This window comes from Somniosus microcephalus, chromosome 4 (assembly GCF_052327205.1).
Source record: "Somniosus microcephalus isolate GS21.2 chromosome 4, FLI_Smic_1.0, whole genome shotgun sequence".
NCBI classification, from domain to species: Eukaryota; Metazoa; Chordata; class Chondrichthyes; order Squaliformes; family Somniosidae; genus Somniosus; species Somniosus microcephalus.
The window spans coordinates 53,041,005-53,065,203 of record NC_140990.1 but is presented as its reverse complement, the minus strand read 5'-3'; the positions used below and the strand labels follow the sequence as shown (position 1 = coordinate 53,065,203).

The 24,199-nt window shown below is 47.7% G+C and overlaps 2 protein-coding genes across 3 annotated transcripts in view; one reads left to right on the top strand and one right to left on the bottom strand.

The window, feature by feature from the left end:
- Nucleotides 1–9,860, bottom strand: part of LOC147118883 (uncharacterized) — an 82,333-nt gene extending 72,473 nt beyond the window's left edge. The window contains exons 1-2 of one of the 2 annotated variants that reach the window (XM_085984651.1): nucleotides 9,663–9,860; nucleotides 8,996–9,164 (exon numbers count right to left, since the gene is read on the bottom strand). The gene's annotated coding sequence lies outside the window, so the exon portion shown is untranslated. Of the gene's footprint in view, nucleotides 1–8,995; nucleotides 9,511–9,662 lie in introns of those variants that run through there. The other variant, XM_085984652.1, reaches the window with a different exon arrangement.
- Nucleotides 9,414–20,227, top strand: LOC147118882 (uncharacterized). Its single transcript, XM_085987046.1, has 3 exons — nucleotides 9,414–9,599; nucleotides 16,120–16,238; nucleotides 19,986–20,227. The coding sequence occupies exons 1-3, from the start codon at nucleotides 9,414–9,416 to the stop codon at nucleotides 19,993–19,995; spliced, it is 315 nt and encodes a 104-aa protein (XP_085843172.1). The 3' UTR covers nucleotides 19,996–20,227.
- Nucleotides 20,228–24,199: the final 3,972 nt, after the last annotated feature.

Below are 24,199 nucleotides of genomic sequence, written 5' to 3'. Positions count from 1 at the left end.
AAACTCCGGTGAGTATAAGCCCAATCGACCCAATCTCTCCTCATACATCATTCCTGCCATCCCAGGTATCAGCCTGGTGAATCTTCGCTGCACTCCTTCCATGGCAAGAACATCCTTCCTCAGGTAAGGCGACCAAAACTGCACACAATACTCAAGGTGCGGTCTCACCAAGGCCCTGTACAACTGCAGCAAGACATCCTTGTTCCTGTACTCGAACCCTCTCGCTACGAAGGCCAACATACCATTTGCCTTAACCGCCTGCTGCACCTGCATGCTTACCTTCCGCGACTGGTGCACAACAACACCCAGGTCTCGTTGCACTTCCCCTTCTCCCAATCTATTGCCATTCAAATAATAATCTGCCTTCCTGTTTTTGCCACCAAAGTGGATAACCTCACATTTATCCACATTATAGTGCATTTGCCATGTTTCTGCCCAATCACCCAACCTGTCCAAATCGTACTGGAGTTTCACAACATCCTCCTCACAGCATACCCTCCCACCCAGCTTTGTGTCGTCTGCAAATTTGGGGATATTACATCCAATTCCCTCGTCCAGATCATTAATATATATTGTGAACAGCTGGGGTCCTAGGACCGATCCCTGCGGTACCCCACCAGTCACTGCCTGCCACTCGGAAAAAGAGCCATTTATTCCAACACTTTGCTTTCTGTCCGCCAACCAGTTCTCTATCCAAGTCAATACCTTGCCCCCAGTCCCATGTGCCTTAATTCTGCACGCTAATCTCTTATGCGGGACCTTATCGAAAGCATTCTGAAAGTCCAAATACACCACATCCACTGGTTCTCCCTTATCTATTTTACCAGTTACATCCTCAAAAAATTCCAGTAGATTAGTCAAGCATGATTTACCTTTTGTAAATCCATGTTGACTTTGTCCAATCCTGTCACTGCTTTCCAAGTGCTCTGCTATTACATCTTTTATAATTACTCTAGCATTTTCCCCACTACCGATGTCAGGCTTACCGGTCTATAATTCCCCGCCTTTTCTCTACCACCTTTTTTGAATAGTGGGGTAACATTAGCTACCCGCCAATCCATGGGTACTGTTCCAGAGTCTATCGAGTTCTGGAAGATGACCAGCAATGCATCTACTATTTCTAGGGCCACTTCCTTAAGTACCCTGGGATGTAGATTATCAGGCCCTGGGGATTTATCCGCCTTCAGTCCCATCAATTTTCCCAACACCATTTCCCTACAAATACTGATTTCTTTCAGTTCCACCCTTTCATCAGACCCTATGTTCCCCGGCATCTCTGGGAGGTTATTTGTGTCCTCCTTTGTGAAGACAGAACCAAAATATGTATTTAGTTGGTCTGCCATTTCTTTGTTTCCCATTATAAATTGGTTAAACATGATTTCCCTTTCACAAAACCATGTTGACTCTGCCTGATTGCCTTGAACTTTTCCAAGTGCCCTGCTATAACGTCTTTAATAATAGCTTCTAACATCTTCCCGATGACAGATGTTAAGCTAACTGGCCTGTAGTTTCCTGCTTTCTGTCTCCCTCCCTTTTTGAATAAAGGAGTTACATTTGCTATTTTCCAATCTAATGGAACCTTCCCCGAATCTAGGGAATTTTGGAAAATTAAAGCCAACGCATCAACTATCTCACTAGCTACTTCTTTTAAGACCCTAGGATGAAGTCCATCAGGACCCGGGGACTTCTCAGCCCGCAGCTCCAACAATTTGCTCAGTACCACTTCCCTGGTGATTGTAATTTTCTTGAGTTCCTCCCTCCCTTCCATTTCCTGATTTACGCTATTTCTGGGATGTTACTTGTATCCTCGATAGTGAAGACCGATGCAAAATACCTGTTCAATTCAACTGCCATCTCCTGATTTTCCATTATTAATTCCCCAGACTCACTTTCTATAGGACCAACGCTCACTTTGTTAACTCTTTTCTTTTATTAAATATCTATAGAAACTCTTATTACCTGTTTTTATATTTCTAGCTAGCTTTCTCTGGTACTCTAATTTTTCTCTCCTCATTAATCTTTTAGTCAGTCTTTGCTGTTTTTTATATTCTGGCCAATCTTCTGACCTGCCACCCATCTTTGCATAATTATATGCTTTTTCTTTAAGTTTGATACTATCTTTAGCTTTTTTAGTTAACCACGGATGGTGGGTCCTCCCCTTGGAATTTTTCTTTCTCGTTGGAATGTATATATTAAGAACATAAGAACATAAGAAATAGGAGCAGGAGTAGGCCAATCGGCCCCTCGAGCCTGCTCCACCATTCAATAAGATCATGGCTGATCTGATCCTAACCTCAAATCTTCTATCACTCTCCATCCCACCCGAACCCATGTGATCTCCCGGGAGAGGCGAAAAACCAGATAAAAGACCCAATGGCCAATTTGGGAGAAAAAATCTGGGAAATTCCTCTCCGACCCATCCAGGCGATCGAAACTCGTCCAGATCACTCTGTCCCTATATTTTCTACAGTACTTACCTTCTGTAAAAGGTGATCTCCACCCCAGCCAGCAACAGGAATAAAACCATCTCCTGAAATCTAACACAGAATTAGAACACAAGAAATAGGAGCAGGATCAGGCTACACGGCCCCTGGGCCCACTCCACTACCCACAGAGCCATGACCATTCCGAACCTAGACTCATGTCCAATTTCCTGCCCGCTCCCCGTAACCCTTAATTCCCTTTACTTCTAGGAAACTGTCTATTTCGGTTTTAAATTTATTTAATGATGTAGCTTCCACAGCTTTCTGGGGCAGCAAATTCCACAGACCAACTACCCTCTGAGTGAAGAAGTTTCTCCTCATCTCAGTTTTGAAAGAGCAGCCCCTTATTCTAAGATTATGCCCCCTAGTTCTAGTTTCACCCATCATTGGGAACATCCTCACCGCATCCACCCGATCAAGCCCCTTCACAATCTTATATGTTTCAATAAGATCGCCTCTCATTCTTCTGAACTTCAATGAGTAGAGTCCCAATCTACTCAACCTCTCATCATATGTCCACCCCCTCATCCCCGGGATTAACCGAGTGAACCTTCTTTGTACTGACTCGAGAGCAAGTATGTCTTTTCTTAAGTATGGACACCAAAACTGTATGCAGTATTCCAGGTGCGGTCTCACCAATACCTTGTACAACTGCAACAATACCTCCCTGTTTTTATATTCTACCCCCCTAGCAATAAAAGCCAACATTCCATTGGCCTTCTTGATCACTTGCTGCACCTGCATACTAACTTTTTGAGTTTCATGCACCAGGACCCCCAGATCCCTTTGTACTACAGTACTTTCCAGTTTCTTGCCATTAAGATAATAACTTGCTCCATGATTTTTCCTGCCAAAGTGCATAACCTGACACTTTCCAGTACTGTATTCCATCTGCCAAATCTCTGCCCACTTACTTAGCCTGTCTATGTCCCATTGCAAGTTTTTTATGTCCTCCTCACTCACTACTTTCCCTCCCATCTTTGTATCATCTGCAAACTTTGATATGTTACACTTGGTCCCCTCCTCCAAATCGTTAATACAGATTGTAAAGAGTTGGGGACCCAGCACTGACCCCTGCGGAACACCACTAGTTACTGATTGCCAGTCTGAGAATGAACCATTTATCCCAACTCTCTGCTTTCTGTTAGATAGCCAATCCTCCACCCATGCCAGAATATTACCCCCAATCCCGTGATTTTTTATCTTGAGCAATAATCTTTTGTGTGGCACCTTGTCAAATGCCTTTTGGAAGTCTAAATACACTACGTCCACTGGTTCCCCTTTATCCACCCTGTATGTTACTTCCTCAAAGAACTCAAGCAAATTTGTCAAACATGACTTCCCCTTCATAAAACCATGCTGACTTTGTCCTATTAAATTATGTTTATCCAAATGTCCCGTTACTGTCTCCTTAATAATGGACTCTAAAATTTTACCAACCACAGATGTTAGGCTAACAGGTCTATAGTTTCCAGCCTTCTGCCTACTACCCTTTTTAAATAAGGGTGTTACATTAGCAGTTTTCCAATCTGCCGGGACCTTTGCTGAGTCCAGGGAGTTTTGGAAAATTATTACCAATGCATCCACAATCCCTGCCGCCACTTCCCTCAAGACCCTAGGATGTAAGCCATCAGGTCCAGGGGATTTATCCACATATTCTGTGTATTCTGAAATATCCCCTTAAATGTCTGCCACTGCAACTCTATTGACCTATCCCTTAACCTAATTTGCCTGTTCACTTTAGCTAGCTCTGCTTTCATGCCCTCATAATTGCCCTTATTTAAGTTTAAGATACTAGTCTTGGACCCACTCATCTCTCCCTCAAACTGAATGTAAAATTCAATCATATTATGATAACTGCTACCTAGGGGCATCTTCACAATGAGGTCATTAATTAATCCTATCTCATTGCACAATACCAGGTCTAGTATAGCCTGCTCTCTAGTTGGTTCCAGAATGTGTTGTTCAAAGAAACTACCCCGAAAACATTCTATGAACTCCTCATCTAGGCTACCTTTGCCCATCTGATTTTTCCAGTCTATATGTAGATTAAAATCCCCCATGATTATTGCCATACCTTTCTGACAAGCTCCCATTATTTCTTCCTTTATACTCCATCCTACCGTGTGGTTACTGTCAGGGGGCCTGTACACCACTCCCACAAGTGACTTCTTGCCTTTATCATTTCTCATCTTAACACACAGGTGCAGCAAACAATTAGGAAAGCAAATGGTATGTTAGTCTTTATTACAAAAGGATTGGAGTATAAGAGTAAAGAAGTCTTACCGCAATTATATAGGGCCCTGGTGAGACCACACCTGGAGTACTGTGCACAGTTTTGGTCTCCTTACCTAAGGAAGGATATACTTGCCATAGAGGGAGTGCAACAAAGGTTCACCAGACTGATTCCTGGGATGGGGGGATTGCCCTATGAGGAGAGATTGAGGAGTCTAGGCCTATATGCCCATGAATTTTGAAGAGAGGTGATGTCATTGAAACATACAAAATTCTTAGAAGGCTTGACAGGGTAGCTGCAGGGAGGATGTTTCCCCTGGCTGGGGAGTCTAGAACCAGGGGTCACAGTCTCAGAATAAGGGGTCGGCCATTTAGGACTGAGATGAGGAGAAATGTCTTCACTCAGAGGGTGGTGAATCTTTGGAATTCTCTGCCCCAGAGGCTGTGGAGGCTCAGTCATTGAGTATAATCAAGGCTGAGACAGTTAGATTTTTGGACTCATGGGGAATCAAGGGATATGGGGATCTGGCGGGAAGGTGGAGATGAGGTAGAAGATCAGCCATGATCTTATTGAATGGTGGAGCAGGCTCAAAGGGCCGAATGGCCTGCTCCTGCTCCTATTTCTTATGTTCTTAAGAAAGCTGTTTGCTATAACCTGCTGCCCCACGACAAACACACAGAGGATTTCAGTTACGTGGAGAGACTGGAGAAGCTGGGATTGTTCTCCTTGGAGCAGAGAAGGTGCAGCGGAGATTTAATAGAGGTGTTCAAAACAGGAAGGGTTTTGATAGAGTAAATAGGAGCATGGGAACAGGAGGAGGCCATTCAGCCCCTCCAGCGTGTTCCAACATTCAATGAGATCATGGCCGATCTGTGTCTTAACACCACCCACCTGCCTTGGCTCCATATCCCTTTGCTCCCTTGTCCAGCAAAAATCTATCGTTCTCGGATTTAAAATGATTAATTGAGCTGGCATCGACTGCTTTCTGTGGGAGAGGGTTCCACACTTCTACCACCCTTTGTGTGAAGGAGTGTTTCCCAACTTCTCTCCTGAATGGCCCGGCTCTGATTTTAAGGTGATGTCCCCTTGTCCCAGACTCCCCCACCGGCGGAAAAAGTTTCTCTCTATCTACTCTTCCAATTCCTTTCAAAATCCTAAAATCCTCAATCACTCCTTAACCTTCTAGATTCCAGGGAACACAAGCCTAGTTTATGTAATCTCTCCTCATAATCTAACCCTTGGAGCCGGGGTAACATTCTGGTCAATCTGCGCTGCACTCCTTCCAAGGCCAATATATCCTTTCTGAGGTGCGGTGCCCAGAACTGTACACAGTGCTCCAGGGAGTTCCTGGGAGTTAATGTGCGTAGGTCCCTGAAGGTGGCGGGACATATTGAGAGAGTGGTTAACACAGCATATGGGATCTTGGGCTTCATAAATAGGGGTATTGAGTACAAAAGTAGAGAAGTTATGCTGAACCTTTATAAAGCGCTGGTTAGGCCACAACTGGAGTATTGCATCCAGTTCTGGTCACCACATTTTAGGAAGGATGTGAAGGCCCTTGAGAGGGTGCAGAGGAGATTTACCAGAATGGTTCCGGGGATGGGGGATCTTAGCTACAAGGACAGGTTGGAGAAGCTGGATTAGTTTTCATTAGAGCAAAGGAGGTTGAGGGGTGATTTGATGGAGGTGTACAGGATTATGACAGGTTTGGATAGGCTAGACGGGGAAAGGCTGTGCCCACGAGTTGATGGTACAAGGACTAGGGGACACAGATTTAAGGTTTTGGGCAAGAGATACAGGTTGGATGTGAGGAAAAACTTTTTTACGCAGCGAGTGGTGAGGACCTGGAACTCGCTGCCGACGGAAGTGGTGGAAGCAGAGACACTCGATGTTTTCAAGGGGAGACTGGATAAGCACTTGAGGGAAATAAACTTGCAGGGTTACGGGGATAGCGCGGGGTAATGGGACTGACTGGATTGCTCTGCAGAGAGCTGGCACGGACTCGATGGGCCGAATGGCCTCCTTCTGTGCCATTATGACTCTATCACTCTCTGGGGTCTAACCAGGGCTTTGTATAGCTGTAGCTTATAAGGAGAAACTGACTCCAGTGTCAGAAGGGTCGGTAACCGGAGGACACAGATTTAAGGTCATTGACAATAGAACCAGAGGCGAGGTGAGGAGAATTTTATTTACGCAGCGAGTTGTTGTGATCTGGAACGCGCTGCCTGAAAGGGCGGTGGAAGCAGAGCCAATAATAACGTTCAATGGGGAATTGGATAAACACTTGAAGGGGAAACATTTTCAGGGCTATGGGGAAAGAGCAGGGGAGTGGGACTAAATGCAGAGCTCTTTCAAAGAGCCGGCACAGGCACGATGGGCTGAATGGCCTCCTTCTGTGCTGTATGATTCTAGGAGCCACTCCTAGAGTGGAGTGGTGCCCGCAGGGATCGCTTGGTAGGAAATTGGGAGGAGGTGGTGCACACGCAGACAGCACCTGATTTCGAGACACTGTCCTTTTAAAATTGGTCCTCCACAGGCAAGGAGTGACTCGGTCCCTTTAATGAAAATCACATTGAAAAGAAGAGTCCGTGTCCCTTTAAGAGCCCTCCGCCCACCATTCCCACCTTTTTAGTAAAGTCTTTGAAATTAATAATAAAAGTTCATGCAGAAAAAATGTGAGTGTGTGTCTGACTGTATTTTTGTGAGTATCTGTGTCTGTGTGTCTGTCTGACTGTATGTGTGTGCATCTGTGTAGAATAGCATCATAGAATGATACAGCACAGAAGGAGGCCATTCGGCCCATCGTGCCTGTGCCGGCTCTTTGAAAGTGCTCTCCAATTAATCCCACTCCCCCTGCTCTTTCCCCAAAGCCCTGTAAATATTTTCCCTTCAAGTATTCATCTCAATCTCTTTTGAATTATAATATTGAATCTGCTTCCCCCACCCTTTCAGGCAGTGCATTCCAGATCACAACAACTTGGTGTAAAAATCTGTTTCCTCATGTTACCTCTGGTTCTTTTGCCAATCGCCTTAAATCTGGTTTCTGTCCCTTCAGCCATTGGAAACGGTTTCTCCTTATTTACTCTCTCAAAATCCATCCTAATTTTGAACAACTCTATCAAATCTCCTCTTAATTTTCTTTGCTTAAGGAGAACAGCCCCAGCTTCTCCAGTCTCTCCACATATCTCAAGTCCCCCATTCCTGGTCCCATTCTCGTAAATTTCTTCTGCACCCTCTCTAAGGCATCCTTCCTAAAGTGTGGTGCCCAGCGGAAGCCTAGCCAGTGTTTTATAAAGGCTTAGCATAACCTGCTTGCTTTTATACTCTATTCCTCTATTAATAAAGTCAAGGATCCTGTATGCTTTTTTAACAGCCTTCTCAACTTGTCCTGCCACCTTCTAAGATTTGTGTACATACCCCCCGAGGCCTCTCTGTTCCTGCACCCTCTTTAAAACTGGACCATTTAGTTTATATTGCCTCTCCTCATTCTTCCTACCAAAATGAATCACTTCACACTTCTCTACATTAAATTTAATCTGCCACGTTTCTGCCCATTTCACCAGTCTGGCTACATCCTCCTGAAGTCTGTTATTATCCTCATTGTTTGCTACATTTCCGAGTATCGTGTCATCTGTAAATTTTGACCTGGATCCCCAAGTCCAGGTCATTGCTATATATCAAAAAAAGCAGTGGTCTGAATCAATGTTCATGTTACGTTGCGCGGCCACGCAGCGGTCTGGAGGTCCCGCGCAGCTGGCTCACCGCCCTATAAATGGAATAAACGCGCATGCGCGGAAATTTGAATGGGCCGTGCAGCCCAGTAAAGGGGCCACGCACCTCAAAAAAAAAAGAGGGGACATTGATCCTAATACCGACCCCTGGGGAACATCACTGTTTACCTCCCTCCAGTCTGAAAAGAAAACGTTCACCACTACTCTCTGCTTTCTGTCCCTTGGAAGAAAATTGGGAGGGGGCAAGAGCAAACAGCACCTGATTTCTCGCCAAGCACTCAGGGGAGCAGGGGATTAGCCCTACTTTAAATGTCAGTCTCTTACATATACATTAATAAAAAGGGAGACACTGTCCCTTTAAAATCAGTCATCCACTGGGACACGGCCCCTTTAATGAAAATCACATAGAAAAAGAGAGCACCTGTCCCTTTAAGAGAACCCCCACCACTCCTATATTCTCTTAAAGTACTTGAAACTAATAATTAAAAACGCAGAAAATTAATATTTAAAAAATTAATTCAGGGAGAAAAAATATTTTTACTCACATTTGCTCCACAGGGTTTCTTGTTTCTGTTTCATCAATTTAAAAACAAACTACTTTTTTTATGATCAGCCATGATCGCATTGAATGGCGGAGCAGGCTCGAAGGGCCGAATGGCCGAATGGCCTACTCCTACTCCTGCTCCTTTTTTCTATGTTTAAAACAAGTATCTTCTGTAAAATAAAATTAGTTTGAGCTGTAAAATGTGAAAGGAACATTAAAAATAAACTTTCCCAAGATTACAGATTCTGACCAGGCCGCTTTACAAAATGGCGGCAGGCCGATCCCAGGTCCCGCCTCCTCCTTCGCCGCGTTTGCTTGGAGGACCAAAGCCCCTCGATCGGGCCTCCAGGCTCAGCCTCCCCTCGCTCACTGGTGGAGAGCGCACGTCTATCATTGTACGACGGCGACGTCTTGACGTGATGATTGGACAAAGCGGGGGGGTGGGCGCGCGGGGCGCCGGCTCGCTCCTCCAGCCCCGCCCTGCTCGCTCCCTACTGGTCGGAAGCTCCCGTCAATCAGGCCCCGGGCCTGGGTCACGTGTCCCTGGAGCGCGCACCGCCAAGCTGAAGAAGCTCCGCTCGGGGCCCGGATCCGCAGACTCTCAGGTTTGGATTCCCCTTTATTCTCTCCCCTCCTCTGATCTCAATCTGATCTGGAGGAAAACTCACTTTCCCTCACTGATTGCGGCTCTTCACCAATACCGACTTTACAAAGAAAGCCCCGCGCGGCAGCCTGGAGTTCAGGGGCCCAGCGCACAGGCGCGGATGAGGATGATTGACAGGGGTCCAGGGGGGTATGCTGAGCATGCGCGGTGCGGGCCGGGCGCCTGTGGAGCAGGAGAGAGCGGGGCCATGGGGCACATGCGCGGGGTCAGCCACAACTCAGCGCGGCGGCCGGAGCGCTTTCTGGAGCGCAGGGGCTTGTGGGGATTGCAGCCGCCATTACTGTTGATCCTTTCAACGAACCTGTGCAGCAACTGGGGCCTGAAAATCAGCTTCACTGCCCCTGGGCTGGGAAAGGTGGAGATGTAAAACTGTGACCCCTGGTTCTAGAAACATAGAAGCTAGGAGCAGGAGTAGGCCATTCGGCGCCTCGAGCCTGCTCCGCCATTCAATGCGATCATGTCTGATCATCCAAATTCAGTACCCTGTCCCTGCCTTCTCCCCATATCGCTTTAGCCTTAAGAAATATATCTAACTCCTTCTTGACTATATTAAATGAATTGGCCGCAACTGCCTTCTGTGGTAGAGAATTCCACAGGTTCACCACTCTCTAGGTGAAGAAATTCCTCCTCATCTCTGTCCTAAATGTCTTACCCCTTATCCTTAGACTGTGACCCCTGGTTCTGGACTCCCCGACAATTGGGAACATCCTTCCTGCATCTAGACTGTCCAGTCCTGTTAGAATTTTATAAGTTTCAATGAGATCCCCTCTCATACTTCTAAACTCCAGCGAGTATAAGCCCAATCAACCCAATCTCTCCTCAGATGTCATTCCTGTCAAGACGCTCCTTAAAACCCACCTCTGTGACCAAGCTTTTGGCCATCTGCCCTAATGTCTCCTTATGTGGCTCGGGGTCACATTTTTCAATGTCTTACAATACTCCTGTGCAGCGCCTTGGGACGTTTTACTACATTAAAGGTGCTATAGAAATACAAGTTGTTGTTGTTGTTCTCATTGTTGGAGGTGAGCTCTGAACAGGCCCTGCCCCTACTCCGCATGCGCTGCTCCAAGGTGAGCGCCGGCTCTGACAGGCCCCGCCCCCTCCCCCTACACCGCATGCGCCGCTCCAACGTGCGCGCGGGCTCTGAACAGGCCCCGCCCCCTACACCGCATGCGCCGCTCCAAGAGCGCGGGCTCTGAACAGGCCCCGCCGCCTCCCCTTACTCCACATGCGCCGCTCGGTGAGCGCGGGCTCTGAACAGACCCCGCCCCCCCTCCCCTACTCCGCATGCGCCGCCGGGCCCCGCTCCCAAGGATGAGCCACTACCGCGCCTGCGCAGGGCCTTGCATTCTGGGGAAGGCCCGGGCAACCGCGAGAGTCCGGATCACCGGCGAAAAGTGAGTTTTAGCAGGGTTTTTTTTATATATAGCGGAGAGAAGCACGGGCGGGGAGATAAATAAAAAGAAAATACAAACCGCAGCCTCCCGGCACCGAGCGGAGCAGATTCAGCTGCCGCAGCCCCTTGTCTTCTGCAGGGAGCTGGACTGCAGCACGTCATCAACTCCACGGCAGTGACTGACGGGAGCTCCGACCAATAGGGAGAGAGCGGGCGGAGCTTCGAGGACTGCGGTGGCGGCGGGTCCTCCAACCAATCGGGGTATCCGAGGGGCGGGACTTCCGACGCCTGCTTCTCCCGCTGCTGAGACAAGTGGAATGCAGCAGAGGACGCTCTTCTGAGTTTGGGGCTCAGGCATGGAAGTGGAGCAGTGTAGAGGGAACTTTACTCTGCACTGGGCTTTACTCCCTCAGCACTGCACTGGAGGGGCAGCACAGAGTTTTAGACTCGAGTCTCTGGAGTGGGACATCAACCCACAACCTTCTGACTCAGAGGAGAGAGTGCTGCCGCCTGAGCCACGGCTGACACTCTGTATCTAATCCATGCTGTACCTGCCCTGGGAGTGTTTGATGGGACACTGTAGAGGGAGCTTTACTCTGTATCTAACCTGTGCTGTACCTGCCCTGGGAGTGTTTGATGGGACAGGGTAGAGGGAGCTTTACTCTGTCTCTAACCTGTGCTGTACCTGCCCTGGGAGTGTTTGACGGGACAGTGTAGAGGGAGCTTTACTCTGTATCTAACCCATGCTGTACCTGCCCTGGGAGTGTTTGATGGGACAGTGTAGAGGGAGCTTTACTCTGTATCTTACCCGTGCTGTACCTGCCCTGGGAGTGTTTGATGGGACAGTGTAGAGAGAGATTTACTCTGTATCTAACCCGTGCTGTACCTGCCCTGGGAGTGTTTGATGGGACAGTGTAGAGGGAGCTTTACTCTGTATCTAACCCGTGCTGTATCTGCCCTGGGAGTGTTTGATGGGACAGTGTAGAGGGAGCTTTACTCTGTATCTAACCCGTGCTGTACCTGCCCTCACGATCAAATTTGGCTAGGGTAAATAAAATCAGAGTGTTAAATGCGTGGCTCAAAGACTGGTGTGGGAGAAATGGGTTTTGCTTCTTGGGACACTGGCACCAGTACTGGGACAGGAGAGAGCTGTTCCATTGGGACGGACTTCACTTGGCCAGTGCTGTGTCTAGAATCCTGGCGAATCGAATAACTAGGGCTGTAGAGAGGGCTTTAAACTAATTAGTTGGGGGGAGGTTTCAAGAGAGCGAAAAATAAAAATGTCAGCGGAGAAGGCAATAGAGCAAGGTGGCAGTGGGGGAATTAAAAACCAGAGCGTGTCAGGAAGGGACAGAATATGTAAAGGTAAAGTAGTAAAGGGGGTAAAAGCAGGAATAAATTATCACAAAACATATTTAAAAGTTCTTTATCTGAATGGACACAGCATTCGTAACAAAATAGATGAGTTGACGGTACAAATAACTACACATGGGTATGATCTGGTGGCCATTATGGAGACATGGCTGCAGGGTGACCATGACTGGGAACTAAACATCCAGGGGTATTTGACTATTAGGAAGGACAGACAGGAAGGAAAAGGAGTTGGGGTGGCTGTGTTAATCAAGGATGGAATCACTGCAATAGTCAGAAATGATATTGGGTCAAAGGATCAGGATAGTGAAACGGTTTGGGTGGAAATAAGGAATAATAAGGGGAAAAAGTCACCCTAAGGCTAACTCCGCGGATTGTTTCGCTATCTGCTTTCCTTCCTTCCGTTCTAGGTTTGCTTCTTTCCGTTCCAAGATCAGGGCTGCCTGAGCTGCCCTGTCAGCTGCCTGGTTGCCCATATAACCCGTCCATTCTGGACTGTCTCTGGCTGGTTCTTTTTGGTGTGCTTTAATCTTTATTACTGCGACCTGTTTAGGCTTATTACTCGCTTCCAGGAGGGCTTCGATTCTTTCCTGATGTCTTATGGGGGTTCCTCCGGTAGTTACAAATCCCCGTCTGCCCCATGCAGTCATGTAGTCATGGACTACACCGAACGCATATCGGCTATCTGTATATATATTTACAATTTTATTCTCGGACTCTTCTAATGCTACTGTCAGAGCCACTAGTTCTGCTACTTGGGCTGACAAGCCTCCTTCAAGTCTCCCCGATCGTACAGTTCTCATCTGACTATTTACTACAGCCCAGCCCGTACGAGGCTGTCCGTCTATATATTTTCGGGACCCGTCCACGTACAGGGTCTCTTCAGCCCCTGGTAACGGAGTGTCTTTTATCTTGTCTCCCTCTAAGTCAGCATCTACATCTCCACAATCATGGGAAATACCCGACCCCAGTACTCCTTCAGCCGGGTTTTCCCTTGCGTCTCTGACTATTGTTACTGCTTTACTGGGAGGGAGGAGAACAGCCTCCCATTTCGCTCGTCTCAAGTGTGAGACTGATCGCAATTTTCTGGTATTTAACATTTCTACCAAAGTATGCTTTGTGTGGAGAATAATATCTCCTGTCATTACAACGGGCTCGCTAATTTTTACGGCCCAAGCTGCACAATCTAGAGCGGCTATGCAGCGCGAGAGTCCCGATACTACTGGTCCTTCTGCAGTGGAATAGTATGCTACGGGTCTACGTTTATCTCTATGCTCCTGGGTGACTACGGCCGAATAAAATCCTTCCTCATTATCGCAGTGTATGTGGAAGGGTTTGTTCATATCTGGGAGTCCTAGTCCTGGGGCTGATATCAGATCTCGTTTAAGTTGGGTATAAGCTTGTTCCTGCTCAGGACCCCATTCGATGGGGTCCAGGGCAGGCTTACCCCCTCTTACCAATCGCTGTATGGGTTCCGCTGTTTTTGCGAACCCCGGGATGAAGTTTCGGCTGTAATTAAAAAGCCCCAGTACTTTCCTTACTCCTCTTACTGTTACCGGTCTAGGCATGGTTTGTATTGCCCCTTTTCTATCTGCGGGCATCTCCTTTACCCCTTGTACTGCTATTTTGTATAACTGGAAGGCGGGAGTCATTTCTTCCTTATTCATTTTTAGTGGGCATTGATTCACCCATCTTCCGTTGCGGTAGTCTGTGTTGGCATTGCCAGCGCCTTGGTTTTCAGGCACCAACCGCCATCTGTCCACGGGGCATGCTGCCTGCACTAATTGGTGTACGTCCCTAAGGTGGAGGGAATGACCCTGCCAAACTGAATCCAGCTCTGCCCAAAATTTAGTGTTAGAACTCCGGGTCTGTAGTTTTCCCAGACGGCTCATAACGGCTTCCTTTTCACCTGGGGTAAATGCTTTCCAATCTGCTCTTCCCCTATTAGCAACCACTAGGTCATTCAGTGGGTCTTGCCTTGTCACCGGTGCTACATTATAAACTGGGGGTGCGCTGGGGTTGGTATATGGGGGCAGAGCTTCTTCTCTCCCTGTCTCTCCCCAGGTTTGTCGGTTATATTCTCTCAGCCATTGTTGTTGTCCTTCATTAACTCCTTTGAGGACTTCTATTTGCTTTTTACATCCCTCACACTCTGTTCGGAGGTTATCTATCTGAAGTTGTTTTCCCTTAAGACTCACCGCTGCCTTTTCTGCCTGTTCTATCAATCCTGCCAATTGATGAACCAACAGTACTCCTGCTTTTTTAGTTCTTCCCTTTTTCTGTGTGTCCCACCATGACCGCTGTCGGTCCAAACCTTTGGATACGTCCCACCCGTCTTCCTGCATTCTTTCAATAAGGGTACATCTATCCATCATAAAAGTATCGATGAGGGAGCCCGGGGGCCCCCGCTTCAGATCCTTACTCGACATTATGTCCCTTGGTCACTATCTTCGGCCCCCCGATTCTGAGAACACAAATACCTTTCTCTCGGGGTCCGTCACGTGTAGGTAAAGGTTGGTCCGGCTCCTTTACCTCTCCTCTCTTCCAGTTCTCCTCCTAGGCTATACCTGGTTTCCCTGGAATCTCCAGTTCTCCTCCCAGGCTATACCTAGTTTCCCTGGAATTACAAGAAATAATGCAGTCTTACGGTTGTTAGTATCCTAGCACAATTTTACATATGCCATCTCACCTCTCTTTTGTTCTTTTAGATCACTCGAGCGTGTGTCCGCTTGATCAGGGCGGCCAGTCACTCGGTGACCCTGCTCGCAGCGCCAATTGTTGTAGCTAATTTGGGGCTACGTGGACCAGGTGATATTCTAGGTCGACACGATCCCAACAGAAGCCTTTGGAGTCAAATAAAACTCTGACCACGAGTGAATGGCAAAGTAAAAGAATGCTTTATTGCAGAGCTCTGGGAGAAGCAGCTATACACCCGGTGTGCAATCGCCACACTTCTCATTTTACACACACAAAGCCCCTGCCTATATACAGGGGTCAAAACAAATTACCTCATATTACTAATCACCGCGATACCCCGTGACATCTATAATGGTTACCTATTTTAAGCAAGCGATGGACCCTAGGTCTAAAACCTTTTTCGGGACCTTTAACTGCAGACAGGAGAAGCAGAAGTCCAACCTATTTTCCGTCGCAAGGTGACCACAATCGTTCAATAACAAAACTGCAGCTGGCATTATCTCATCCCAGCCTACGTGCGAGTTCAGGGGGCCCCTTTGTCAACCAGTTTAATGTCAAGTATCCCGACAGTCTTTGCAAAAGTCCTTAATACTGAAATTCTCCTCAACAACGCTTTACCTGACACAAGTGCTTATTTCTAAGTTTGCACAGTTCCTAGTTATTTCCTCAGTACGTATACTGCCCCTCAGTGATATCCGATCACTGACCCTCAGTGATATCCGATCACTGACCTAATCACCTATCTCTTCCAATATTCGCCAGACTGACCTGGATCTCGGCGGGACACCACACGGGAGCTAGCGATTGGCCGACTCGTCGTCGGACTGGCGGAATCGGAGGAAAACCGAGGTAGTAAGAGAAAACTACTTGCATCGGGGGCCCATTTCCTCCTTCCATGTCCGAGACGATTCAGCTCTTAATTCGCGAACTCTCGGTGACTGTCCGTTGAGATCCCACTTCTGACACCAAATGATAATTCTGATTCTTTTACCCTCAGTCTGGTTCAGCAATCACTGAGTCGAATACAACTGGAGAGTTCAACCGATTTATTACCCGCAGAGTCTTACTCTGGTATATCGGCACCGACTCCTGCAAGAGTCTGACGAGTCCAACAGAGTAAGCAATTTGACATACAGCGTGCTACATATTTATACATGCATTGCGAAAGCATTAACACAGCATACATTCTGCGCCAATCATGAGCTGTACACATATACTTTTAACTTGATTTCCTTGTCTGGCAGTTCGAGCTGGGCAAGCTGCATTTTGTGATTGAGTTACAGCTAAGTAAAGATCCCGTGATGCGGTTAAGATTACTTACTGTCTGTACAATTTTTGCACGCCGCCCTACATTGTTCCTTAGCATGGTGCAACATCGTGGGCACCAGCCATTTTAGCAACTAAAGGTCAGGTTAGCTTTTTACTTTTTTTGCTGCCTTTACAGTTTCTCGTTTCTTCTTCATTGACCTTTGTATTCTCACCTTAGAGGACGAGACCGGGAAATTAGTAGTTGGGAACATGGAGATGGCAAAAACGCTGAACAAATATTTTGTATCAGTCTTTACAGTAGAGGACACTAAAAATATCCCAACACTGGACAAACAGGGGGCTATGGGGGGAGGAGCTAAACACGATTAAAATCACTAAGGAGATGGTACTCGGTAAGATAATGGGACTTAAGGCAGATAAATCCCCTGGACCTGATGGCTTACATCCTAGGGTCTTGAGAGAGGTAGTGGTGGGGATTGCGGATGCATTGCTGGTAATTTTCCAAAACTCCCTGGATTCAGGCAAGGTCCCAGCAGATTGGAAAACTGCTAATGTAACGCCCTTATTTAAAAAGGGAGGTAGACAAAAGGCTGGAAACTATAGACCAGTTAGCCTAACATCTGTGGTTGGTAAAATGTTGGAGTCCATTATTAAGGAAGCAGTAACAGGACATTTGGATCAGCATAATTTAATCGGACACAGCATGGTTTTATAAAGGGGAAGTCATGTTTGACAAATTTGCTCGAATTCTTTGAGGATGTAACAAACAGGGTGGATAAAGGGGAACCAGTGGATGTGGTGTATTTGGACTTCCAAAAGGCATTTGACAAGGTGCCACACAAAAGATTACTGCACAAGATAAAAAATCACGGGATTGGGGATAATATACTGGCATGGGTGGAAGATTGGCTATCTAACAGAGAACAGAGAGTTGGGATAAATGGTTCATTCTCGGGTTGGCAATCAGTAACTAGTTGTGTTCCGCAGGGGTCAGTGCTGGGACCCCAACTCTTTACAATCTATATTAACGATTTGGAGGAGGGGACCAAGTGCAACATATCCAAGTTTGCCGACGATACAAAGATGGGAGGGAAAGCAGTGAGTGAGGAGGACATAAAAAACCTGCAAAAGGACATAGACAGGCTAAGTGAGTGGGCAGAAATTTGGCAGATGGAATATAATGTTGGAAAGTGTGAGGTTATGCACTTTGGCAGAAAAAATCAAAGAGCAAGTTATTATCTAAATGGAGAGAAACTGCAAAGTGCTACAGTACAAAGGGATCTGGGGGTCCTGGTGCATGAAACACAGAAGGTTAGTATACAGGTACAGCAGGTGATCAGGAAGGCCAATGGAATCTTGGCTTTTATTGCAAGGGGGATGGAGTATAAAAGCAGGGAAGTCTTGCTTCAGTTATACAGGGTACTGGTGAGGCCATACCTGGAATACTGCGTGCAGTTTTGGTTTCCATATTTAAGAAAAGATATACTTGCTTTCGAGGCAGTTCAGAGAAGGTTCACTCGGTTGATTCCGGAGATGAGGGGGTTGACTTATGAGGAAAGGTTGAGTAGGTTGGGCCTCTACTCATTGGAATTCAGAAGAATGAGAGGCGACCTTATCGAAACATATAAGATTGTGAGGGGGCTTGATCGGGTGGATGCGGGGAGGATGTTTCCACTGATGGGTGAGACTAGAACTAGGGGGCATAATCTTAGAATAAGGGGCTGCCCTTTCAAAACTGAGATGAGGAGAATCTTCTTCACTCAGAGGGTAGTAAATCTATGGAATTTGCTACCTCAGATAGCTGTGGAAGCTGCGACATTAAATAAATTTAAAACGGAGATAGACAGTTTCCTAGCTGATAAGAGAATTAGGGGTTACGGGGAGCGGGCAGGGAAGTGGACGTGAGTCTAGGTTTGGATCAGCCATGATCCTATTGAATGGTGGAGCAGGCCCGAGGGGCCGTATGGCCTACTCCTGCTCCTACTTCTTATGTTCTTATGTTCCCCCGATAAGCCATCTCCCTCAACAATATCCAAATTGGTATATCTGTTTGAGAGGGGGATGGCCACAGGGGACCCCTGCACTACCTGATTCGGCCTCAACTGGAGTATTCTGCCCAATTCTGGGCATTGCACTTTATGAAGGATGTGAAGGCCTTAGAGAGGGTGCAGAAAAGATTTACAAGAATGGTTCCAGGGATGAGGGACTTCAGTTATGTGGATAGACTGGAGAAATCTTAGAGCAGAGAAGGTTGAGAGGAGATTTGAGAGAGATGTTCAAAATCATGAGGGTTCTGGACAGAGTAGATAGAAAGTGTTCCCATTGGCGGAAGGGTCGAGAATCAGAGGACACAGATTTAAGGTGATTGGCAGAAGAACCAAAGGCGACATGAGGAAAAACTTTTTTATGCAGCGAGTGGTGAGGATCCGGAATGCACTGCCTGAAAGGATGGTGGAGGCAGATTCAATCACGGCTTTCAAAAGGGAATTGGATAAGTACCTGAAGTAAGGAAATGTGCAGGGTTACGGGGAAAGGGCGGGGAGTGGGACTCGCTGAAGTGATCTTGCAGAGAGCTGGCATGGGCTCGACGGGCCGAATGGCCTCCTTCTGTGCTGTAACCATTCTATGATTCTATAAAATATTAGAAAGTTTGTTCTACAGAAGCACGGGGTTTATCTGCTTTTATTGATGAATTTAAAAAGTCTCTATTAAAACTTGAGCCAGTGTGTTGTGAGCCAAAGAGCCTTGTGTCCAATAAGGGGAATAAAGGCCCACAGCCTCCCCGGGCCCTGAACAAGGGACTGGAGAAACTCGCTGCCCTGCGGATCAGACAATCAGCCGGCGCTAGTCCCGCCCCTCGGGCTCCCCGATTGGTTGGAGGACCCGCCGCCGGCTCACTCCGCCAGCCCCGCCCCACTCACTCCCTATTGGTCGGAAGCTCCCATCAATCAGGCCGTGGGCCCGGGTCACGTGTCCCTCACCGACTTTACTAAGAAAGCCTCGCGCGGTCGCCGGGCGGAGCTGCAGGTCGGCGGGTTCGGGGTCGGGAGATTAATAAACTGCGGGTAGGCCGCGCCGCAGGGTTTATAAAGTTGGAGAACGGCCTCAGGCCCAAATGAGATCCCGCGGCCGAATGTGTTCCGCTGGATGGCAGCTGTGAGGCTTTTTCTCGGCGACAGGCCCGGGTTACGCGCCGCCATCTTGGAGGAAAGACAGACTGGTTCCACCTGCATCACAGCGCATGCGCGGCCATCTCAGTACAGGAACAGAGAGTGGGCAGGGCTTCAGGATCCCAGTGACCAGGAGAGACAATCATTGACTCATTGATTTTATTCTCACTCTGCACACAGCGGGTGTAGAACTGAACCCAACCAGAACAGAGGGAGGGAGAAAACTGGGAGTGGAGGAAAGAAATGTTGGAGATGGTGCGATGGGTTTGGATTTCAGCACAGGGTGGAGGGAGAGAGTGTGGGACGGGGATTTACAACTTTGGGGGAACAAGAGAGGAGAGAATGTTCCATAGAAACTAGAATTGTCTGTTCTGAATTTCTATCCTGTACTTGCAGTTATGACTTTTGTAAACTCCTTTTACAGGGTATTATAAGTGGAGGATTTACAGACGGGAAACTCAAACCAAACATCACAACAAGATCTGACAGAGTCACGCCATTCATCAGGACCTGAATATCATCGGCCTTTTTCTCTGTTCTGTCTGTGGGAAAAGATTTCAAACATCAGTGTGACTGAAAAAGCACCAAGACACACACACCCGAGGGAGTGTTCCAGTGCACTGACTGTGGAAAGAGCTTTAACCAGTTACACAGCCTGAAAAATCATCGCACCATTCTCCGCGGGGAGAAGCCGTACACGTGTTCTGTGTGTGGTCGAGGCTTCAACCGATTGTCCAAACTGGAGGAACACAAGGACACCCGCACCACGGAGAAACCATGGAAATGTGAGGACTGTGGGAAGGGATTCAATTGCCCGACCTACCTGGAAACTCATCGACGCAGTCACACCGGGGAGAGGCCGTTCACCTGCTCCGTGTGTGGGAAGGGTTTCACTCACTCATCCTACCTTATCAGACACCAGCGAGTTCACACTGGAGAGACCCCCTTCTCCTGCTCCGTGTGTGGAAATGGATTCACTCATTCAACCACACTGCTGCAACACCAGCGAGTTCACACTGGGGAGAGGCCGTTCACCTGCTCCGTGTGTGGGAGGGGATTCACTCGCTCATCCCACCTCACTGATCATCAACTTGTTCACACTGATAAGAGACCTTTTAAATGTTCTAAGTGTCAACTGAGCTTTAAAAGTGCAAGTGGTCTGCTGAGACACCAACGCACTCACACCGGGGAGAGACCGTTCACCTGCCCTGAGTGTGGGATGGGATTCACTAATTCATACAACCTGCTGAGACACCAGCGAGTTCACACTGACGAGCGACCTTTTAAATGCTCGGACTGCGGGAAGTGCTATAAAAGTTCTGGGGAACTGATGTGCCATCAACGTGTTCACACTGACAAGAGACCATTCAGATGCTCTCACTGTGGGACTGGGTTCAGGCAATCATCTAAACTCACTGTACACCAGCGCACTCATACTGGAGAGAGACCGTTCACCTGCTCCGTGTGTGGGAAGGGATTTACTAGCTCATCCCACCTCACTGATCATCAACTTGTTCACACTGATGAGAGACCTTTTAAATGTTCTGACTGTGAGAAGAGCTTTAAATGCAAAACGAAACTGATACAACATGAACGCACTCACACTAGGGATTGGCTGTTCACCTGCTCCGTGTGTGGGAAGGGATTCACTCTGTCATCCACCCTGCTGAGACACCAGCGAGTTCACACTGGGGAGAGGCCGTTCACCTGCTCCGTGTGTGGGAAGGGATTCACTCAGTCATCCACCCTGCTGAGACACCAGCGAGTTCACACTGGGGAGAGGCCGTTCACCTGCTCCGTATGTGGGAAGGGATTCGCTCAGTCATCCACCCTGCTGAGACACCAGCGAGTTCACAAGTGACTGCAGGGGTTGGATTCTGCTGTTATTGTTGCTGTTAATCACATCCAGGACTGAACCATGTTCATTCTGACAGTTGGGGTTTATTTCTGATGAGGTTAATGACCCCTATAACTGGCTGGTGTTTAATATTCTGGATATGTGTCAAATAAATCAGTTTTGTTTTAAACACATTGTTGTAGATTTTCTTCTTTCCCACCTGAGTGTTTAGCATCACCTGGCTGGAGCTCAGAAAGGACAATCTGGGGGAGGATCGTACGGCGGGAGCAGAACTTCAGCCTGGAGACAGTCCTTCAGGGCCACACTGAGAGGGGCAAACGGCACTTTGGTCTTTCTCGTCTCTCTTCACTGACAGCAAAGTCCCCGTGTGGATTAATCTTGAGGCGTGTGAGAAATGTGTCCCAGTCGCTCTCTTCCGTGGTTCAGAGCTCCTAGGCAAGGAACAGAAGGCTCCTTTACAACTGTGTTTAGAGTCAGGAAGAACGGCGAATGCTGGAACTGTGCCGTCCAATCAGAGATTGGGGTCAAAGTGCGATCAGTTCCTGACTGAAAGTGAAACATATGAGCGCCTCATGACTCTTCGGCTCACCCCAGCCCAGAACCAGTGTGCTTCGGTCATCAGTGCGTACACCCCAACACTGGCACCCTAGCCCGGAACCAATGTGCTTCGGTCATCAGTGCGTACACCCCAACACTGACACCCTAGCCCAGAACCAGTGTGCTTCGGTCATCAGTGCGTACGTCCCAACACTGACACCCTAGCCCGGAACCAGTGTGCTACGGTCATCAGTGCGTACACCCCAACACTGACACCCTAGCCCGGAACCAGTGTGCTTCGGTCATCAGTGTGTACACCCCAACACTGACACCCTAGCCCGGAACCAGTGTGCTTCGGTCATCAGTGTGTACACCCCAACACTGACACCCTAGCCCGGAACCAGTGTGCTTCGGTCATCAGTGCGTACACCCCAACACTGACACCCTAGCCCGGAACCAGTGTGTGCTTCGGTCATCAGTGTGTACACCCCAACACTGACACCCTAGCCCGGAACCAGTGTGTGCTTCGGTCATCAGTGTGTGCACCCCAACACTGACACCTTAGCCCGGAACCAGTGTGTGCTTCGTTCATCAGTGTGTACACCCCAACACTGACACCCTAGCCCAGAACCAGCTTCGATCATCAGTGTGTACACCCCAACACTGACACCCTAGCCCAGAACCAGTGCGTGCTTCGGTCATCAGTGTGTACACCCGAACACTGACACCCTAGCCCGGAACCAGCTTCGGTCATCAGTGTGTACACCCCAACACTGACATCCTAGCCTGGAACCAGTGTGTGCTGAAAGAGAAAGCAAGAAGGGCTTTCTATGCCATCAAAAAATCAATCCAAATAGAAATCCCAATTAGCATTTTGCTCAAAATTTTCAAATCAAGAATTGAACCAATTGCACTCTATGGCAGTGAAGTATGGGGACCGCTAACTCAACAAGAATTCGCAAAATGGGACAAACACCCAATTGAGATCCTACATGCAGAATTCTGTAAAAGTATCCTCCGGACTCAAAGGAAAACAGTAAACAATGCATGCAGGGCGGAACTAGGCCAATATCCATTAATAATCACTATCCAAAAAAGAGCCGCCAAATTTTGGAATCACCTACAAATGAGCAACCCCCAATGCTATCACTATGACGCCCTGAAATGCCAAGAGCTGACCATAAAGAAGAATACCCTCAGTCAACTAGTCCTGGGACTCAGTGAAGTAACTAGTAACAATACTAACAATAACCAGCCCCAGGACAGTGACAGGGTAACACAAAGAATTAGACCCAACACAATCGTCGCTAAGCAAAAGGAAAAATATCTGACATATTGGGCAGAAACAACAAAAACCCAAAGCAAACTCAATTGCTACTTGGCCCTAAACAGACAATACAACATAGCTGATTACCTGACCATGGTATAGGATAACAAACTGAGAAGAACCTTGACAAGGTACAGACTTAGCGAACATAGCCTAGCGATCGAAAAAGGCAGACACAGGCAGACCAGGCTGCCAAGAGAAGACAGGATATGCTCTCACTGCAGTCAGGGAGTAGTGGAGACAGAGATGCACTTCCTCACAGCCTGTGGAAAATATCAGGACATCAGGGAGAATTTCTACCAAAAATTCTCACAAATATGCCCTGAATTCAGAAATCTGAATGACAACCAAAAACTCCCATTCCTACTGGGAGAGGAGAGAAGCTGTGTAACACTGGCGGCACACTATGTTACAGCTTGCCATGAACAGAGGGACAACCAGTAAACTAAGAAATGAATATATATAAACAATGCAAATGTATATTTATACACTCAGGGATATACCTGTTTATACACTGTATGAATAGAACTGCGTTTATGTGCTCAACCATAAATGTATTTTGATGCTTTGGCAACATAAGGTGTAACTTATCATGCCAATAAAGCGATTTGAATTGCGAATTGTGAATTGTGTGCTTCGGTCATCAGTGTGTACACCCCAACACTGACACCCTAGCCCGGAACCAGTGTGTGCTTCGTTCATCAGTGTGTACACCCCAACACTGACACCCTAGCCCGGAACCAGTGTGTGTTTCGGTCATCAGTGTGTACACCCCAACACTGACACCCTAGCCCGGAACCAGTGTGTGCTACGGTCATCAGTGTGTACACCCCAACACTGACACCCTAGCCCGGAACCAGTGTGTGCTTCGGTCATCAGTGTGTACACCCCAACAATGACACCATAGCCCGGAACC

Coding starts and splice junctions, on each gene's coding strand:
- LOC147118882 (XM_085987046.1), top strand. CDS start 9,414: ATGATTGGACAAAGCGGGGGGGTGGGCGCGCGGGGCGCCGGCTCGCTC. Junction 9,600..16,119: donor CCGGATCCGCAGACTCTCAG/GTTTGGATTCCC, acceptor TTTTACCCTCAG/TCTGGTTCAGCAATCACTGA.